The 19,903-nt window shown below is 42.7% G+C and overlaps 1 protein-coding gene across 3 annotated transcripts in view; it reads right to left on the bottom strand.

The window, feature by feature from the left end:
* Positions 1-10,252: 10,252 nt before the first annotated feature.
* Positions 10,253-19,903, bottom strand: part of LOC139378485 (sodium-coupled neutral amino acid transporter 4-like) — a 35,475-nt gene continuing 25,824 nt past the window's right edge. For all 3 annotated transcript variants that reach the window (XM_071120688.1, XM_071120689.1, XM_071120687.1), the window contains exons 14-16: positions 14,453-14,597; positions 14,094-14,191; positions 10,253-13,731 (exon numbers count right to left, since the gene is read on the bottom strand). In XM_071120688.1, coding sequence (XP_070976789.1) covers positions 13,627-13,731; positions 14,094-14,191; positions 14,453-14,597 — 348 coding nt within the window. In that variant the 3' untranslated portion in view covers positions 10,253-13,626. The remainder of the gene's footprint in view (positions 13,732-14,093; positions 14,192-14,452; positions 14,598-19,903) is intronic.

Here is a 19,903-nt window from a genome sequence, read left to right as displayed (position 1 = left end):
TGGATCGTTTTTCTCACAACAACATATTGATTGTCAGAATGTTGTCTCCAAAAATGTGTTCAGGCATGACCTAGCAAGTATAGGGACCCTACCTGCAGTTTTCCCTCCCCAAAAAGCAAAAACTTTAGCTACTTTCAAAGATGAATTCAGTTACTTAAATGATAGTAGAGGGTAAAGATGAAAAGTCAAGTATATCTTAAAATGTTTCCCTTTTGGTGCTGTCATGACGTTGGCCTGTTGGGGAGGTTTATGACCCCCATAAATACCTTTCCCCTTTCAGCCTTTGTAACATAGAGAGTCTGGTTGTCACGGTCGTCCTCCTCTTCGTCTGAAGAGGAGAGGCGAGAAGGATCAGAGGACCAATATGCGGCGTGGTAAGTGTCCATGGTAAAATCTTTAATAAAGAAAGACTGAACACTATACAAAAGAGTAACAAAAACAATAAACCAAATTCGACCGTGAAGCTACAAAATGAGACCTGTGCTGACACAAGCCACTAACATAGACAATCACCCACAAACAAACAGTGCAACCCAGGCTACCTAAGTATGATTCTCAATCAGAGACAACTAATGACACCTGCCTCTGATTGAGAACCATACTAGGCCGAAAACATAGAAATGCCCCAAAACATAGAAAAACAAACATAGACTGCCCACCCAACTCACGCCCTGACCATACTAAATAAATACAAAACAACGGAAATAGAGGTCAGAACGTGACACTGGTAACATCAAAAGGTGGGAAACGGAACCATATTTCGGTAATCCAACCAGTTGAAAATATGCGTTGGTACTTAATGAATATGATCTCAGATCAGTTGTTGTCATAGACATTACTACTAATGACAAGATGACACAAACTGTATCTTGGAAAGTCGACACTAGTTACCAGATTCACATGGAATTGTTGTGCAATTTAAATGTTTAAATATAAAACTATTTGTGAAAAGATTAAATGTAATTTTAGCTTCTTAAATGAGAAAACGATTTGTCATAGAGAAACTCTGCTCACTCAGAGGCACCGCCCAAGTGAACAGTCATTGGTTGTAAACTATGAAACGCCATTCTCTTCACCCCGATATAAGCCCGTTGACGAAAACGTTCTGTTCCGAGGACGACGGACCTATGTTTAAAGGGCTCAGATAATAACCTAACAAAAGTAGCATCGTGTTCAATGTAAAGGTGACGATCGACACGCCGAAAGGATGAATTTCGACTATACCAGCCAGAATATAGCACGAGCTTAAAGGTATGGCAACTTGGTATGAACTTTGAACTCTTATGTACTCCCGAAGTGATACCTCCTAGCCGTTGAGTTAGCAGCAGCCACTGTAAACGTGGGCTAGGAAAGGACGGACGAAGTACCCAGTCTAACACACATAACGATACTACAACGTATCCAGGTTACCACCAGAGAAATTCTTCAGAGGACAAGAGATCCCTGCTGGGCAACCAGGCCTTCTATCTACGACCAATCTAACGAAGCGCAGCTCAGAGTAAATATTTATTGCATTTTCCTTTTCCAATTGGGCGGTTATTTAGAATGCATAAGATACTGTATTTACGATAGCATAGCTGCCTACGGCCCGATAGAAACACAAAACCTTTTTGTTCCTTGGTCTTCCCGCTCTTTCATTCAGAACCCAACCCCCTTTCTTTGTGTAACCAGCCATCATATCTGTTCCGTCCGCAAGGGATGTTTTCCTTTATGACATAATTTGTAATCAATGCATGATCCATTCTGTGTCGATGTAATTCTGTGTGGTTATTTAGGTATTTAGTCAATAAATAATTAAACCAAAATGTTTTCAACTTGTTAGCCAGGGTTCGTGAAGATAACTAAGAATTTACAACTTTCAGATGAGACTGAATAAGGTGATGATGAAATATTGACTGCTGTTGAGGTAAAAGATTACCAGGTCTTTAAGAGTTTATTCAGAAGATAACAGCTCTATAAACATTATTTAATGGTGCCCCGACTTTCTAGTTAATTACATTTATATGATTAGCTTGATCAGGCAATATTAATTACAGATAAATTATTTTATAGAATAGCATGTCATATCACTTACTCCGGCATAGCCAAAGACGCGACAGTGCCATTCCTTAGAGGTTGGCACAGTGGACAGCAATCGGTAGCGTCTGGGAACACAACAAACAGGTTACCCTCATGTTATAACATCATGGTTCCATCCACAGCATTATATAGAGATAGGCCTGGTTACACAGTCATCTAGTTGCTTTACTGCTACTTTCCTGGAAGATCCATGTGGCAGCACCAAGCATTGCATATCCTGTGACAGAGCACAATGCTATCAAGCCTCCCTATTGGCATTAACATTCCCCTTCAGCCTACATAACCATAATGAACATATCAGTCTAAACACACTAGCTATCAGCATTATATCAAGGAAAAACATGCAATAACCTAATTACTGGTCTAGGATCACCTATGATCGACACATTATGGCTATAAAGAAGGAGAGAATGTGTGCTGTGTAGAAGCCTCTCATTGTATGTCTCTAGTCTAATTTATTTCCTGCACAGTCATTTCCCTCTGGTGCTCTCAGGTTTACACCTGGAGAGAACATCAATGGCCACTCAATGGCCACTATCGCAACTCCGGATGACTCTGCGTTTACTTTTTTGAAAACATTTGCTGTTGCATACCTCCCAAAAAACAAACAGTGCCACCAAATAACAAGTGAACAGCTTTTGAAGTTCACACCTGAAAGATACGGTTAGCTAACGAGCACTTTTCAGATAAAGTTTGTCAACTCATGTCCGGCATCCTGATACCAATCCAATCATTGATTTTTACCTCAGATAATGTAGCTATTGTTAAAGTAAGTCTAAAATGTAGAGCGATTGGCATGAAAAGCTACTTGCTTGGTTTCGTTAGGAATGACACATTAAGGTTCCGTGTGGCTCAGTTGGTAGAGCATGGCACATTCAATGCCAGGACTGTGGGTTTGATTCTTATGGGGGACCAGTACAAAAATGTATGCACTGTAAAAAATAAATAAACTGTCTTCCGGTAGGTGGCGTCACTCCTATCCAGCGCTAGTCTGTCAGACAATGGGAATTACCTAAATAGATACTTCCTTTTGGGACAGTGCTCTTTCTCTCCTAAGAGCTGGCAGGATCAAACAAATACAATCCATTTCCATGGTATGAGTTGGTCACAGGATACACTGTCAGAGTCCTGTCACGTTCTAACAACAAAGTGTACTGTACATAGTGGTCTGAAAAGTGTCTCGAAGACCATTCTGTGGCCAAGGGTCTCTTTCAATCTTACCTTTGGACCGAACCATTGATTTAGGTGGGAGCAATCTGCTGCACGGGATGGCTCATCACTGTGTTAGGAATGTCGTTGGGAAATGCTCACTTTCTTTCAGGGCTATAACACCAGCGACTCAGAAATGATCAAAGCTGTGTATCTAATCAACAGGAAGCAATAAACGGGATTCCACAATAAAAACCCAATAAAACCCATGTTGTATCATTTTCAGTGACTTTCAAAGCCTGAACATGCCATGATGAATCTATTTCCTGTTTGTGACAAAAAGGGGCACATACAGGCACCATTTGAAGAATGCTCCTGTGATGGACCTTAGTGGGGATCAACTTCAGGATTCGAGGTCCTTTTAATACTTAGGACATCCAGTCCATCAGCATATATATTAAGGCCATCATCTGCACATGAAGACTTTCTGTCCTGGTGCTGTACATTCTGTCCTGGTACATTAGGATCATACTGTGACCATCAACTGGTATACTAACATTTCAGACAGACGCTGCCTACGTACAATACTGTATGTGTCAAGACTGTGGCATTGAATTGGCCAACTAGCCTAGTTTCCAAGGCCATTGCCCAAACCTGCTTCATTCACGGTTCCATTTGAGTTGTACTTAAATTTAGAAACACGGAAAGCAAGCCGGTTTGTTTGCCTTGACCTCCAGAGTCTGATGCATGTGAGACTCGTTTAGCAACAGTCAACAGTAAACATTGGAGGCAATGTCATCGCATTGCATTTTCATACACAAATAATACTTTATTCCTACATATCTGTAGCCTATAGTCATGGAAGTGCTCTTAGAGTTGTTTAGCCCAGGGACGGGAAAATGCCTATGGGCTCTCATTACACCTTAGCCTGTGTCTCTGTGATTGGACCATTTGTCAATCACATCTTGACCAGGTAAGAAGGGTTCCTGAGAGGTCAGAATCATGGTCATTCTGAGTGGAGGTGGTGGTCAAAGGTTGCTCTCTCACACCAAGCGGCCGCTTCTCTCACCGTATCGCCATTTACAGGGTCTTGACCACCACTTGTGTGTGACACAACAGCTTCCAGTAAAGGACGTAGGAGTAGTAAACCATTGAACTCCACCAAAACAGATAAAACGGGGTATACTGAAATAGTTTATCATGTACAGTATAGGCTATAAGTAACTAAAATAGCTGATCATAATAACTGATATCTCTAAAAGCTAATGATAACATTTCAACTGTTATATCTAAAATAACTGATCATCACTGATATCTCCAAAATAGCTGATGAAAACGTTTCAGCAGTTGTCGCTAACAGAACTAGAGAGACAGGCCGGCATCACAACAGTTGTCCAAACTCAAACAAATAATCGCTGCCACACAACCCTACATCCGACGTTCAACCTTTGTGTAAACGTTAACAGAAGTGGGAGAAACTGAACTGCTCCAGTTAGTCTGTGATTGTGTACATCAGGGTCATTAGTGCAAACCGTAGCAAAACGCACCGCAACGGAACACATTTTGCAATGAAAACTAAAGTTTTTTATTGGACAAGTTTAGGTTAGTGCCTCCCTGTTTCAGTCCGTTTTCTTCCACTTGGTGCCTAGTGAATACGACGACCCAGACGTTTCCAATACATACGGTATGTTCCTAATGCAGGCCACACGAGAGTGGCAGGACTAAGCGATCTGACCGAGGACATCTCCAACATGGACACTGGATTATTAAAGGTGACAGTTTTCCTGGAATTCTCCCCACCGTGCAGGACTGTTAATCCTCATAAAATAATGATCTGAGGGAGGGAGGGGAAGGAGTGAGAAGAAATGAAGGTAGAGAGAGGGAGAGAAACTTTAGGGGTAAAGAAAATAAATAGGCACATAGGGTAAGAATGTCTAAAGTTAAAGTGGAAGAGAGGAAGGGAGGAAGGGAGAGGGACATTGGAAAAGAGGATAGACAAATTGGATGAGAGGGATATGGAGGGATGAGGTATAAGAAAAATAGCTGTGGTTAAATATATGGGCACCCTTGCACAATTCACTATTTCTTTTAAAACAAGTTGATTTTTATTTATTTCACATACTGTATGTATTTGTTTGATATGCAACTGCACAGGGCCAAGAAAAAAAAAAGGAGTCATAAATTGGCCTGGACTAAACTATTAAAAATTATAATGAATTTGGTTGGATATAAGTGATTCTCATCTATGTGTAACTTATCTCACCAGTGGTACATTTCAGATGCCTACAGGGTAAAAATAGCCATTCAACCACTTTCTAAAGGACAAAACGTAACATTCCTCTCCATTGCACATCATTGTAAAGTGCAAGGGTGCCAATATATTTGACCGCAACTGTAACACATAATGAAGGGCGTGAGAGAATAGTGGAGAACAGTGGGTGAAAGTGGGCGTGGAAGAAAGAGAGAGAGGAGGAGTTAAAGAGAGGGGTTAAAAAGACAAAGGGAAGGGTTAAAGAGAGGGAGGGGTTAAATAGAGTAGGGGAGAGGTTAAATCGAGAAAGGGAGGGGTTACAGTGAGGAAGGGAGAGGTTAAATAGAGAAGGGGAGGGGTTAAAGAGAGGTGGAAGATGTGGAGGATGTGAAGACAAAAGTACAGGGTAGCCAAGCCTTTATTTACCTAGTCATGGCAGTCTGTGTAACATAACAAACTGATCCAGGTTAAGTTATTAAGAGTTCGCACAAGGTATAGAGTTGCCTGTAAACGCAGTAGCTATTAAATAAACACAGCCTTGGTAACAGCCAAAGATCTTCAACGTTGCAGGGATAATGATGACACCCAAAATCCAATGTCTAGAAAGAAGAAATCCCCCAAAATAGGCACAATTTAATCCAGCAGCGTTGAATGTTAAAATGTTTTACCCAACCAAGTTACTGGAGAGTGTATGAAGTAATCCAAATAATTAGTTCACAAGAACTTTGATGAACAATAAACTATTTAAGTGAATATGGGTGTGGTCAGTGGCCGGGCGTGGCCCAATTAAGTCTACATACACACACACTAAGTAATTATGGAACCTTGTGGTTACATGGATTGTATGAGACCATAAAAGCCATGCAATATAACTACAGGGGAGACTGTCTAAATTGGCTGGTACATGAAGTGAAAGGCCAGTCCTGTAATGGGCACTGTACTGTTTGAGAAGACGAGTTTTAATGTCATGTTGTCTATGGTGAAAAGGCAACGCAGCTACACTGAGCTCCAAAGGTATTGAATTCATTGTGAATATTGATGAATGAGAATGTTACAAATATCATACCCCCCCAAATGCCAATCTTCCCTGTTATTGTAATGAGGAGAGGTTAGCATGTCTTGAGGGTATGATATCCAACAAGTTGGTAAAGTCAAAAGCATGACGTAATAATTGAGTGCTAGGACTATGGGACCAAATACGAAACTTTTGACTACTTTAATATACATATAACTGCATTTATCCCAATACTTTTGTTCCCCTAAAATGGGGGGACTATGGTACAAAAAGTGCTGTAGTTTCTAAACGGGTTCAGCCGATATGGATGAAAATACCCTCAAATTAAAGCTGACAGTCAGCACTGTAGTTCAAATCAAATCAAATGTTATGTCACATGCGCTGAATACAACAGGTGTAGTAGACCTTACAGTGAAATGCTTACTTACAAGTCCTTAACCAACAATGCAGTTTTAAGAAAAAAATACATTAAATAAATAAATAAAGAGCAGCAGTAAAATACAGGGGGAACCGGTGCAGAGTCGAGGTTAGTCAAGGTAATTGGGGTAATATGTAAATGCAAATAGAGGTAATTTGCAATGAAAATAGTCTGGGTAGCCGTTTGATTAGATGTTCAGGAGTCTTATGGCTAGGTGGTAGAAGCTGTTTAGAAGCCTCTTGGACCTAGACTTGGCACTCCGGTACAGCTTGCAGTGCTGTAGCAGAGAGAACATCTATGACTAGGGTGGCTGGAGTCTTTGACCATTTTTATGGCCTTCCTCTGACACCACCTGGTATAGAGGTCTTGGATGGCAGGAACCTTGGCCCCAGTTATGTACTGGGTTGTCCGCACTACCCTCTGTAGTGCCTTGCGGTCGGAGGCCAGGCAGTTGCCATACCAGGCAGTGATGCAAACAGTCAGGATGCTCTCGATGGTGCTGCTGTAAACCTTTTGAGGATCTGAGGACCCATGCCAAATCTTTTCAGTCTCCTGAGGGGGAATAGGTTTTTGTTGTGCCCTCTTCATGACTGTCTTGGTGTGTTTGGACCATGTTAGTTTGTTGGTGATGTGGACACCAAGGAACTTGAAGCTCTCAACCTGCTCCACTACAGCCCCATTGATGAGAATGGCGGCGTGCTCAGTCCTCCTTTTCCTGTAGTCCACAATCATCATTGTATCATTTCAAATCCAAAGTGCTGGAGTACAGAGCCAAAACCACAAAAAAATGTGTCACTGTCCCAATACTTTTGGAGCTCAATGTATGCAACTCACATGTACACAACCTCAAATAGCATCTGCATTAGCATGTGTCTTAGATGTATACAGCATTTGAATTCCAACACACCATGGCTCCGTTTCCGGGGAATATGTCAGTTTGCCGGCTACAATCAATTCCTATCGATTCTTTGCCAGGAGATATTGATGTAGGTGCGGTTGGTTAATGGGAAATGGAATCAGCAGGCATAGAGGCATTTATCCTCAACGGTAACACTTCACCTCATCACCTCTTTGTAATGCCTGCCTTTGGAAGGCCGTCATTGTAAATAAGAATTTGTTCTTAACTGACTTGCCTAGTTAAATAAAAAAATACAATAAATAAAAATGACATAAGATGCCCTAAGAAGTCATGACAGCTGATGTCAGCTCATGGCAACTAACTTGACTCAGTTGTGACACAAACCGTTATTTTGCTAAGCTAGTTGGCTAAACTTACAGATGGTCAATTAGCTGACATCTGCCATAGTGTTAAAGATGCAGTCAGGCATTTTAAGCACAACAATTTCACAACATTTTGTACGAATGTAACATATCATGTGAATTTGCAGGACGTAACATATCATACATAACTGGATGACGTAGTACACAAAAAACGGAGACCCGTTTTGGCTCGTGAGCACCCCTTTAAAAACTACTGGCTGAAATTACACAAAAGTTCTGGAGAATCACTTTAAGTCATCTGTCATAAGAGTTAATGACTGCATGTAATGCATATTATGTCACTGCTATGACAGTGCTACACAAGCCTTACTACAGAGGATTCTGTACTCACCTCTTCAGCATATTTACTGTATATGGAATTCTCTAGACCAGAGCCGTATATCAACAGAAATGGCATTGGCCTAGACCTTTCTGTTTTGAAATGGAATCTCTGAGATGTCTCATTGGATGAATTACTGTATCACAGTGTCATAGAAGGACACAGAAGGAGGGTCAGTGCATCACTGGAAATGAGGTGAGTATGTGTCCTTGGTGGGACAGGGTGAGGATAAAGAGATAGAGGGAGAAAGAGAGAGGGGGGTGGTAGAGGCAGGGGATGATCCAGAGGCGTTATGTAACCAGATCCACAGGGAACCATGCAGAGGAGTGTGACCTGCATCCTGAGTGAGGCTATGAGCTGGTGCTCACACTCAGACACAGACACACACACCCAACAAATGTAATAATACAAGAAAGTAGTATTCTATTTTTTACTGTTATATTTTACTACAATATTTAGTGGTATTGCTTCATAGCCCAATTTCTTGGAATTTACTTATGGTATTTCCCCAAATTTCATAGCGTAAATAAAATAACATTTATAGCATTCATAATTAACCATGAACTGAATGCACTTGAGCTACTGTACATACAGAATAGTGTCTTAATTCAAATGAAACTCACAACCTGCTCTTCATCATTTGAAGGCTGATTCATGATCTTAGATGTTTTTGGTAAGGTGGAGGGTACAGGACAACACCTCCTAGCTCTCACCAGCCTGTGACCAGTCCTGGAACATGACAAGTGGGTGCTAGATGTCAGGACTAGATGTTAAATAGACAGGATAGAGGTATATTTCTGGACAGGCCAGTCTGCACTATGTCATTATGCCAGCAAAATTGCTCCCAAATCAAGTCGGTCACAGGCGTCGTCGCCACCTTACGTAACACCAGCCGTGGGCAGGGAGAGAGGGGATTTGGTGAGTAGATATAACCCCAAACAAGTGCGCACGTCCATTAGACATATTGCATATTTGTCACGGAGCTTGAGAGATAATGATGAAATAGCATCAACACTACAGCTGTAGAAGAGAAGGAATGAAATGAAAATGTTATAAGTTGAGGTTTAATAAAATGTAAATTAATTAGACCTTGTTGTCAATGTTGAAAAAAGAACAATATTTCACATACTTACAAAGAGTTTTGGTACTCAAATGATTATACTAAAACTGGTCAAGGCATTTATAAGACACATTACTAAAAAATCAAGTTGTGTTTTCAGTAGCTATAATTATCAGTGCAAAAGAGAATTTTGAACTGTTAGTTTATTCCGGGTACTACTTAAGCAATAAGGCCCAAGGGGATGTGGTATATGGCCAATATACCACGGCTAAGGGCTGTTCTTAAGCACGACGCAACACGGAGTGCCTGGATACAGCCCTTAGCTGTGGGATATTGGCAATATACCACAAACACCTGAGGTCCCTTATTCAGTGGTGTAAAGTACTTCAGGTTAAAAAAAATACTTTTGAAGCACTACTCAAGTCGTTTTTTGGGGTATCTGTGCTTTACTATTTATACATTCCTAAAGAAAATGATGTACTTTTTACTCCATACATTTTCCCTGAAATCCAAAAGAACTCATTATATTTTGAATGCTTAGCAGGACAGAAAATGGTCCTATACGCACGCACACGTATCAAGAGAACATCCCTGGTCATCCCTACTGCCTCTGATCTGGTGGACTCTAGGCACAAGTCCTTGTTCTTCCCTCATTTCAACAGCAGAGAGATCCAGCCAGATTTATTTCACATTTTTATTGTTCATGTTACATGATATTGAAACAGCTTCACTGATACAAAAATCCCCTTTGTTCAGTCAAATATACAATTGAATGTTAGTTGATCCACAGGAAGCAGACACTGAACGGCAGGACACTGATGCTGACCCAGTGCTTCTTTCGGGCCAGGTTACCGATAAGGCAGATGCTTTTGGGGTAAACTCTCCGGCATGAAGCCTACTTTATGTTGTCAAACGCATGACATGTAGTTTGCATGCCAGAGTGTTTGGTCATTTAACGTATATTAAAGTCAACTGTCGTGACTACAGCATGTCATGCAACGGCAGTCTAAAGTTGTACCTGAGTGATATTGAGGGCATAGCACTGAAAGAGCCCCTCCCCGATCCCCTTCTTGAGTGTCTGAGAACAACATTTGTGCTCTCCGCTCTAGTTCTTCATTGGGGGAAAAAAACATGCCCCTTTTGAATGTTAAAAAACGAATGACAAAATCACTTTGACCAAGGTCTTACATCTGGTGCCGTACCTGACCCTAAGGTTTGCTCCCTAGATGAACTGAAGTTTGCAATTATTAAGGCAAAGGTTGGTTTCTGGATTCTCACACAATAGTAAGGTTTTTGTCAATACACTTCATGAAGTGTATCTTCACATACAGTAACTGAGGCTGAGGAGGAATTTCAGCAAAGACCCAGCAGCCCCTATCGATGCGGACCGCATCTCAAATGTGGCTGTAGGGTGGTTCTTACTAAAAGCAAGTGATCTGAACGTCATTGATCTTTTGACAGCACACCCACCCGCATGGCATGAATCAAATACTTCAGCTCAACATAGGCAATATCTACCCAAGTCTCGCAAGACATCAACACTGACATTCTACTTGGACCCTGCAGCACCTGTAGGACTGAGGAATCAGACAACATTACCGACAAAACCATTCATTAATTCAAGGTCTAGGTCCTCCAGATATGTAACTATAAAGAAATGAAAAGGGATAGAGATTTTCTACAAATGTACAAGCTTCCATAAAAAAAAAAGAAATATCATCATAGAGCAAAATCGAAAACATTGAATACTAAAATAACATTGTAGAAGACTTCTGGTAAAAATCCCTTACAACCCCCCACACATATAATTCAGTGAGTACCATATAATAAGATTATTTACAAAGCATATACAAGTTGTCAGAAAATACCATGTTTGTAATCCAAAACATGCACACACTATACCATTTCATTTGAAATATCAATTTGTTTCATGCATATGTAGATCCACAAAGGATCTGTAAATGTTGTCCATTCTGGCTGGATCCATTCAGAACACGTATCTGCTTTAACACCTAAGAAAACAGGTACTCTTATGCTTCGAATGCAAACTGCTAATGTAGCCACCTACTGACAAATGTTTTTTCAGCACGGCACAATATTTAGAAATTCATTTATCGTGGTGTTAATTCATTAACTAGGGCATTTTAAGAAATGATGGTCCGTGGAAATTATGTAAATTACAGTAACACGAGTCACAATTACAGTAATAAACACATACCGTTTATGTTAACTCTACTATCAACAGCAATCTGGCATAAACAAATCACCAAATGACAAGCCTGCTAAGTAACAGTGGATGCATTTAATTTCTCTAATCTTTTCCAAATTTGACATTATGGCCCATATTGAACTTAAAGGGGCAATCAGCAATTGAAGCAATAACAAAGTGTTGTCCCCGTCTGTTCCGGAAAAAGCTGAAGGTTGAGGTATACGGATGCAAGGACTGACCTTCCATGATATCAAAATGATGGCTTTAACCATGTTTTGAGGCTATATATTGTTTACATTTATGTTGTTTACAAACATTGGAGTAAACCAATCATATATTTTGGGTTCTGATGGGGTGCGACGGTTAAACTAAGCTCTTGGGGCATTCACAATTGATATTTTTCAAGAATCAATGGGTACAAATCATTAATTTATAAGTCCAAAAATGTAGCAACTGCAGATTTCCCCTTTAAGGTGTGAACTGCAAACACAGATAAAATAACTTATCTTGTATCTCAGAAACAGCACAGTCTGGAGGTTCAATCCATTGCTTATTTTACCCACAATATTATTTCCCACAATTGAATTTTGTTACAAGATATCGTTTTACACACTGGGATAGAAGAAAAACATTCTCATGGGTTATAGGATCGCTGAGCCAACACAAATAGCTAAATAACCTATATGGTATACTGCCAGTAGACCTTCTTTAACTCTCATAGAGTTCTGCTGTTGTTCCTCTTCACTGAAACTAGCGTTCACTAGTTGTATTTCATAGCACAGTTACTTCACATGAAGTTTAGGAAGAGATGGAGTTACAAGTTGAAAATGATCTCAAGCCATCAACATGAGCTCATCTCCTGGTATTGTTCGCTGCAATTGACCCAAGGGCTCTGTAGTGTGACACATTGGACAAGAGTGAACAAGAAGGCAAAGAGATTGATTGTGAGAGTATAAAATAAAATAGAAACTACTTTACAAAACCTAGTTTACAAATATCCCTCAGAACAACTTTTTCCAGGCTCTAGCTCGGAAAAAGATACTACAGCTGTCCTATGTACGGTTATATCGACTTTTCTTTTCCCTAGGTGTACAAAAATACATTTTGACAGTAAGCAAAATAGCTCCAATTAGTGTAGATGGCGTGCTGTATGTGTGTGTGTTTCTTGTGTGTGTCTGGATGTGTTAAAAAATACATTAAAACTTGAAACATATGCTAAAAGTGCTCTTTGTTTTTGAACCCTTGTCCCACATCTCTCTCTAATCTTCAAGTGTGCAGAGCCCATTGCCCTGAAGCCACACCTGCAATAACAACCAGCTCCAGTAGTGGCAGCTCTCAGATCAGTTCTCGTTCTCTTTGGGTTCTCTAGACCGTTTAATGGTTGAGGTCCCTGGTCGTATTTTTTCCTCTTCTCAGGGAATATCACAGAGTAGAGATGATGGGCTATCTAGACAACTACGGCAGGGCGCGCAACAACAGGCGCAGCGTCTGACGTCTTTTCTCCCGTTTCTGACCGTCCTCCTTGATTACTTTGTGTCCTTTCGGCGAGCCCCTGTTGTGGAGGATTCTACAGAGCTAAACCATCCAACAACAACAAGAAAGAAAAAGAATAACGAACTCAGTCGTAGAACGTAGTCCCCTCCAGTAATACTTTGTGGAAAGGGGTGGGGGTTGAGAAAAGCGAACCGCCCCTTTACAGTACGCTGACGTACTCAGTCTGTAGGTGATGTGTGGGGCATGTGTGTGGGTCACCGGGCACCCCCCGGGCCCGGTGACCTTAACCCCAAGGCACAGTCAGGGGAGGGGGTTTGAGGTGAGAGGGGGTGGAGGTAAGGGGGGGTCCTCTTAGTGACCACCGCCGGAGCCGGGAGGGTTGTGGATCCAGTCCATCACGATGAGCGACAGGCTGCTGAACATGAAGATGATGCCCACCACCAGGAAAATGGCCGCCTAAAAGACATCAGGAAAAAAAATAACGACACTGTGAGAGGAGGTTGTGTGAAGTGTTCATATCTGTACATTCAGTGCAATACTTTTTTGCCAAGAATCTCAGTGGGCCTCTGGGAAACCTTGTTTTGGGGGACCGCTATAACTCTGTAAATCAGGGTGTTGTCTACGTGCTGTGGGGTGGGCGGTCTGTTCTAATAACAGCTATGGTGTGTCTGTATGGGCATGTTGATGGGTGCTCATTTCGTGTGTGTCATATGTTGCGTGCGTCAGAGTGGCTGTTCTGTGTCTGAGTCACCGTATGTGATTTTGAGTCGAGTGTTTGTGTGTGTGTGTCCGTGCACCATCGTTTCCTGCACACATACCGATATCTTCTGCACGGAGTGCATCGGCACGGACTTGACCAGGCGTAGATAGAAGGCAGCAGGGAGGATGAAGATGAGCATGGTGGCTGCAGAAGAGCCTGTCAGAGGGGAAACAGGAAGAAGACCACCATCAGTCATTTAGTATTTTCTGTCTAAACAAATGTCCTCACTTAGACAGCACTAGCCTCAGGGTGTGCAGGCATTTGAGCCAGCCCAGCACTAACACACCTCACTCAATGAAATACCTCCACATCAAGACATCAATCAGTGTTAGTGCTTGGTGGGAACAAAAGCCTGCACACCCCGTAGCTCTCCATGAATGGGTTTGGGGACCACTGCTGTGGTTGAGGAGGACTCACCGATGAAGCCGAAAATGTCTCTGATGGTGGGGACGAAGATAACCAGCAGGTTGTTGAACAGGAGGATGAAGGCGGCGATGAGCATGTGACGCACCCAGCTGAACTCCCGTTGGCTGAACAGCATCGTATTGATGGAGGAACGGATCTGCAACACAAACCTCTTTATAATATCTGATCAACCGCGACATACTGACGATCAGTTGACCCTTAGGATTCCACTTGTAAAGTGTTTTTTTATGTATTGATTAATACAGCACTTTGTCTTTATTCCTCTTACACACACACACACACACACACACACACACACACACACACACACAAATTCAAGGGCGAGTAGGTAACTATATCATCAGTCATTTCTGCAAACTAGTCTAAGCCCACAGGCCAATTCCCACAGTTGGCTGCTGACTGAAGTGTGTCAACTGCAGCATGTGAGAGTCTAAGTAGGCAGCCAGGCAGAGAGGCAGGGAAGGAGGCCACCAGCTAAGAGGCTGAGAGCTGCACAGCTCAAGGCATTGAGTTAAAGACTTCACTGGGTGAGAGGTCACGGGTATCAGGTGAAAAGCAACTGCTATGGGCCAGCCGGTTGAGGTTGAGGAGGCAGGGCTTAAAGCACCATTCAAAAGGCAGAGGATTAACTCTGGGAGAGCCTCCTGCAACAGCACCCTGGGATTGCATCAGCCGAGGGCCAGAGAAGGAGGGACTGAAGGCAGCAGGATAGGCGTGTTCTGCCCCAAGGCAACGCTTGTCAATTAACAGTTTCCCTTTTTTCTCTTTATTGAAATCCTCTCATTTGCTTTTTTCACTAATGATACCTTTCCTACATAGACATTTAGACAGCAGAAAGACGAGACACTCGGCTGGTTCATGTTTCAGTCTAAATACTTGTTTGGGGAGGGTTGATGGCGCGCTGCTCTCTTGAGTTGTGGATCAAGAACCAAAATGGCCAACACTGACGCCTTGCTGAAAGAATGTATGAAGGAGTGGCAGAGATTTACACCAAAATTATTTTAAGGCGTGGCAGTAACTCTGCAAGGTAAAATGACCTCCTCCCCCATTGACAATAAACAATCCCCTCTCCCAGCAGTCATGGCATAATTGGGCCGGTGAAAACCTGGCGCCTGGGCGTGACATTTCTACCCACTGGCCGCCAAGCCTCTGAACTATTCAGCGCCCAACAACGATCCTGCGCAGGGCCTTTGGAGTGCACCATGCAATATTTGCCTGCATCTCCCTCCCCCCACCTGCTATGACAGCTCCCACTGGGGTGAGATATGTGGCAAAGCGCCACCGCTGCTAAGGTACCCGGGTCTACCAGGCCAGCCAAAAGCTAGCAACATGGCCCAAAACCAGCGAGCCTCCTGGGCTCAAACCAAGAAAGATTCTGCAACCTTTTCAGCTACAGCTAGATATATGGCATAGTATTACTACGCCTTGGTTTGCCCCTGCTTTTTTCATAGGGGAGGAAGACATTAAAAAGGGAAGAGCAAAAAGGTAAATCCAAGATTAAGAGGAACAATCACACCATAAAGTCAGGAATAAGATAGACAGGTTTTAACTTGAGATGTTTGAAATCCTCAATTGGCTGACCATCAGAAATAAAACCCATGTTAAACCCTTTCCCACCACATTTAACAAGCCTATTCAACCACTGTCAAAGACAGGTGACAGGGTTCACTTTGTAAAGCCAGCCAAATGATCCTGAAAATAGTGTATTACAGCAATAACAAGGGCAGATATATAATTAACTCACTAACTATAAGCTTATTTTCCATGAAGTCACTGTGAAAAGACAGCATGCATGGCAGGCTACTTTTGGTCACAGCCAACTGGGCACTGTGCTTGTGCACCACAGGATTTGCCTTCTCTGACCTGCCCTCTAGGGGAAAACTCAGCAGCAACCTAACAACCCCATCACAAGAATAACATCACTACAAGGCCAATGTAACCATCAACATGTGACTGCAACACAAACAGAATCCCATCTTATTACAGAGCCATAAGCAGCAGAAAATACCAAGGTTAATAGATAGAAGGACCTATTTCCTGCGTTTATATTTCTCAGACAAGTGGTCCCACTGCTTTATTTAGAGATACGATCAAGAAAAGGTCAACCACCTTGAGATGAGGCCATAGAATATCACAACATAACAGATCATATCACACACCAACATTCAAAAACAATGTTGTAGGTCAATTAAAATGACTCATGAAAACAGGAATCGTTATACTTAAGAACACTTTAAGTGACTTCTTAAACATCAAAATGAACAGTTGACTTGAGGTAATTTAAATATTTGTGTTCCTGTTATTGAGGAGCCCTGAAACAAAGAGAGCATGGGAACTGGACAAGTCTGCCTACCACATCTAAACACTGTTTCATTAAAACCTGCTGGTTCGTGACCAAGTATCTTGACTGTTGCCTTTAGGTTCTTTACTGTTTGAGCCCACCCTTTCACCTCCACTCCCCTCCTACACAAGCCCAGCCCTCCTGCTTGTAATAAAGGACATAGTGCTTCAGAGACAAAGCAAACGTTAATCTGGGTGCTGAAGGCTTCTCTGCCAAATGAAGGGCAAAGGACTCCCAAGGGAAGATCTCACATGTCACGTCTCGTGATTCAGAGGGCTGGACACCTGGCAACGTGATGCCAGCATGACTGGTTACTTTCATCTCACCTCTCCTATGTCTCCACAACTATATCCTCAAGCTTGTGCGGTGAACTGAACTCACTGCGCAGAAAATGCTGAGGTGCACGTGATGCTTTGTTGAAGCCTGAGCAGCAGTCAAGGGGGGGAAATCAATGGTTTGATGATGGGTTATCTAGGCCTGGACTAATGTGTTTGGAAAAGATGCCATGCATATGCCCCACAGTTTTTCAGGTGTAACAGACCAGTAGCCAATGGCTACAGAGCACACGGCAGTATACACATCGACATGATTGTGTCCAAACATGTATTCCACATGCCGTACTTGCTTTATGTTCACATCTCCTCCCTTAGTTCCTGTGCTTGACCACGGCCTGCTCAAGGAGCCTTTCGGCTATGGGAGAGGCTGCACAGACACGCCTGGTGCCCTCTGATTCAGAGGAGTTGGGTTAAATGTGTTAGACACATTTTAGTTGAATGCATTCAGTTGTACAACGGACTAGGTATCCCCCTTTCCCTAATGGATGATGTACACTACATGACCAAAAGTATGTGGACACCCCTTCAAATGAGTGGATTCAACTAATTCAGCCACATCTGTTGCTGATAGGTATATAAAATTGAGCACACTGCTATGCAATCTCCATGGACAAACATTGGCAGTAGAATGGCCCGTACTGAAGAGCTCAGTGACTTTCAACATGGCACCGAAGGATGCCACCTTTCCAACAAGTCAGTTCATCAAATTTCTGCCCTGCTAGAGCTGCCCCAGTCAATTGTAAGTGCTGTTATTGTGAAGTGGAAACGTCTAGGAGCAACAACAGCTCAGTCGAGAAGTGGTAGGCCACACAAGCTCACAAAATGGGACCACAGAGTGCTGAAGCATGTAGCGCATAAAAAACATCTGTCCTCGGTTGCAACACTCACTACCAAGTTCCAAACTGCCTCAGGAAGCAACTTCAGCACAATAACTGTTTGTTGGGAGCTTCATGAAATTGGTTTCCATGGCTGAGCAGCCATGACAAGCCTAAGATCACCATGCGCAATGTCAAGCGTCGGCTGGAGTGGTGTAAAGCTCACTGCCATTGGACTTTGGAGCAGTGGAAAGCGTTCTCTATAGTGATGAACCAGGCTTCATCATCTGTCAATCCAACGGACGAATCTGGGAAATCTTAACGCTGCAGCATACAATGACATTCTAGACGATTCTGTGCTTCCAACTTTGTGTTAGCAGTTTGGGGTAGGCCCTTTCCTGTTTCAGCATGACAATACCCCCGTGCACAAAGCGAAGTTCATACAGAAATGGTTTGTTGAGATCGGTGTGGAAGAACTTGACTGGCCTGCACACAGCCCCGACCTCAACCCCATCAAACACCTTTGGGATGAATTGTAACGCCGACCGCGAGCCAGGCCTAATCACCCAACATCACGAATGCTCTCGTGGCTGAATAGAAGCAAGTCCTCGCAGCAATGTTCCAACATCTAGTGGAGAAGAGTGGAGGCTGTTAGAGCAGCGAAGGGGGGACCAACATATTATTAATGCCCATGATTTTGGAATGAGATGTTCGGTGACTTTTGGTCATGAAGTGTATGTGACGCAGCTGAGAGTCATGTCGAGAGGAAGGGGTTTGGTTCAGTCAGTCGTCCCGATAAGCCCCTCACAGATAGGTAATGCTGGCTACCTGGCAACAGCATGGCGCTAGTTAAAACCTGTTAAAGAACGTGATGATTATGTCGATGGGAGAAATAACTTGTCTTATTGGTCACCATCTCCAAATTGTTCCATCCAAATTGATTTTATTCCGAGTAGGATAGAAGCCTAGACAAGAAATAACTTGTAATGTTTGTAGTAACCACCTGGATACAATCTACTGCTCAATGGGGAGAGTTTGCGCTGCACTTGAAAGGGTAGCTAGATAGTGTAGCCAATAACAGACCATGGTGACAGCTGAAGCACATTTATTGTAGATTTCACCAAAAATGTACAACTCCGGCATTAACGTCTAACGTTACATAAAAAAAGATATACACTCAGATAAAAACAAAATGATTTCAACTTCGGCAGGCAAGTTTCAAATTCTCGCTGAAGTTTCTAGCCATAAGCATAAACTAGGTAGCTGGGAAGGGCTCATCGGGACTGACTGAACCCAATCCGTTAGTCACTACTCGACTCTCAGTGCAAGAAACATAATTAATTTGGGCACTAGGCGTGTTCCTATAGCCTCCTTTCTGACACTGCATTTTGGTGTCAGCTGCAGTAGTCAGTGAGTGCATTGTCTCTCCCTCCCTCTATCTTTATCTTTCCCTCCCTCTAAGGTGGAGGTCACAGTGAGGGTTTTTCCACTGTCTGCTCAGGGCTTATCTCCTGTAAACTTCCACTGGGACTGTGAGATTCACTCGCACATTCCCATGACCAAAGAAGCGTTCACTCCCACAGCGAGAGAGCTGGTGAGTGTGTGTGTGTGTGTGTGTGTGTGTGAGAGATAGTGTTTCTGTGGGCGTGTAAGAATGTGGGAGTATCAGTATAGCCCACAGACAAAACGGATACTCCCCCCACCTCTCTTTCCAAGCAGGGCTGACTAGAGCCATGGGGCTGACAGTTCTCCCCTGCCCTCTGCTGGTGGCTCAGTGTAACACCACCACATAGTCTATTAACCCTTCCAGCCTAAAACTGTCTCTCCCATCACAAGAACCCATCTCCCAACTCCTGCAAGCTACAGTGACTGTAGGTAAACAGTGGAAATGTGCTGCAGTTGCCCTGTATGGCACTTTGATCACTTGAGAAAAAAACATTCCATAAATCTA

The sequence above is a fragment of the Oncorhynchus clarkii genome, chromosome 21, assembly GCF_045791955.1.
Source record: "Oncorhynchus clarkii lewisi isolate Uvic-CL-2024 chromosome 21, UVic_Ocla_1.0, whole genome shotgun sequence".
Lineage (NCBI taxonomy): Eukaryota > Metazoa > Chordata > Actinopteri > Salmoniformes > Salmonidae > Oncorhynchus > Oncorhynchus clarkii.
This window is presented reverse-complemented; position numbering and strand designations above follow the sequence as displayed.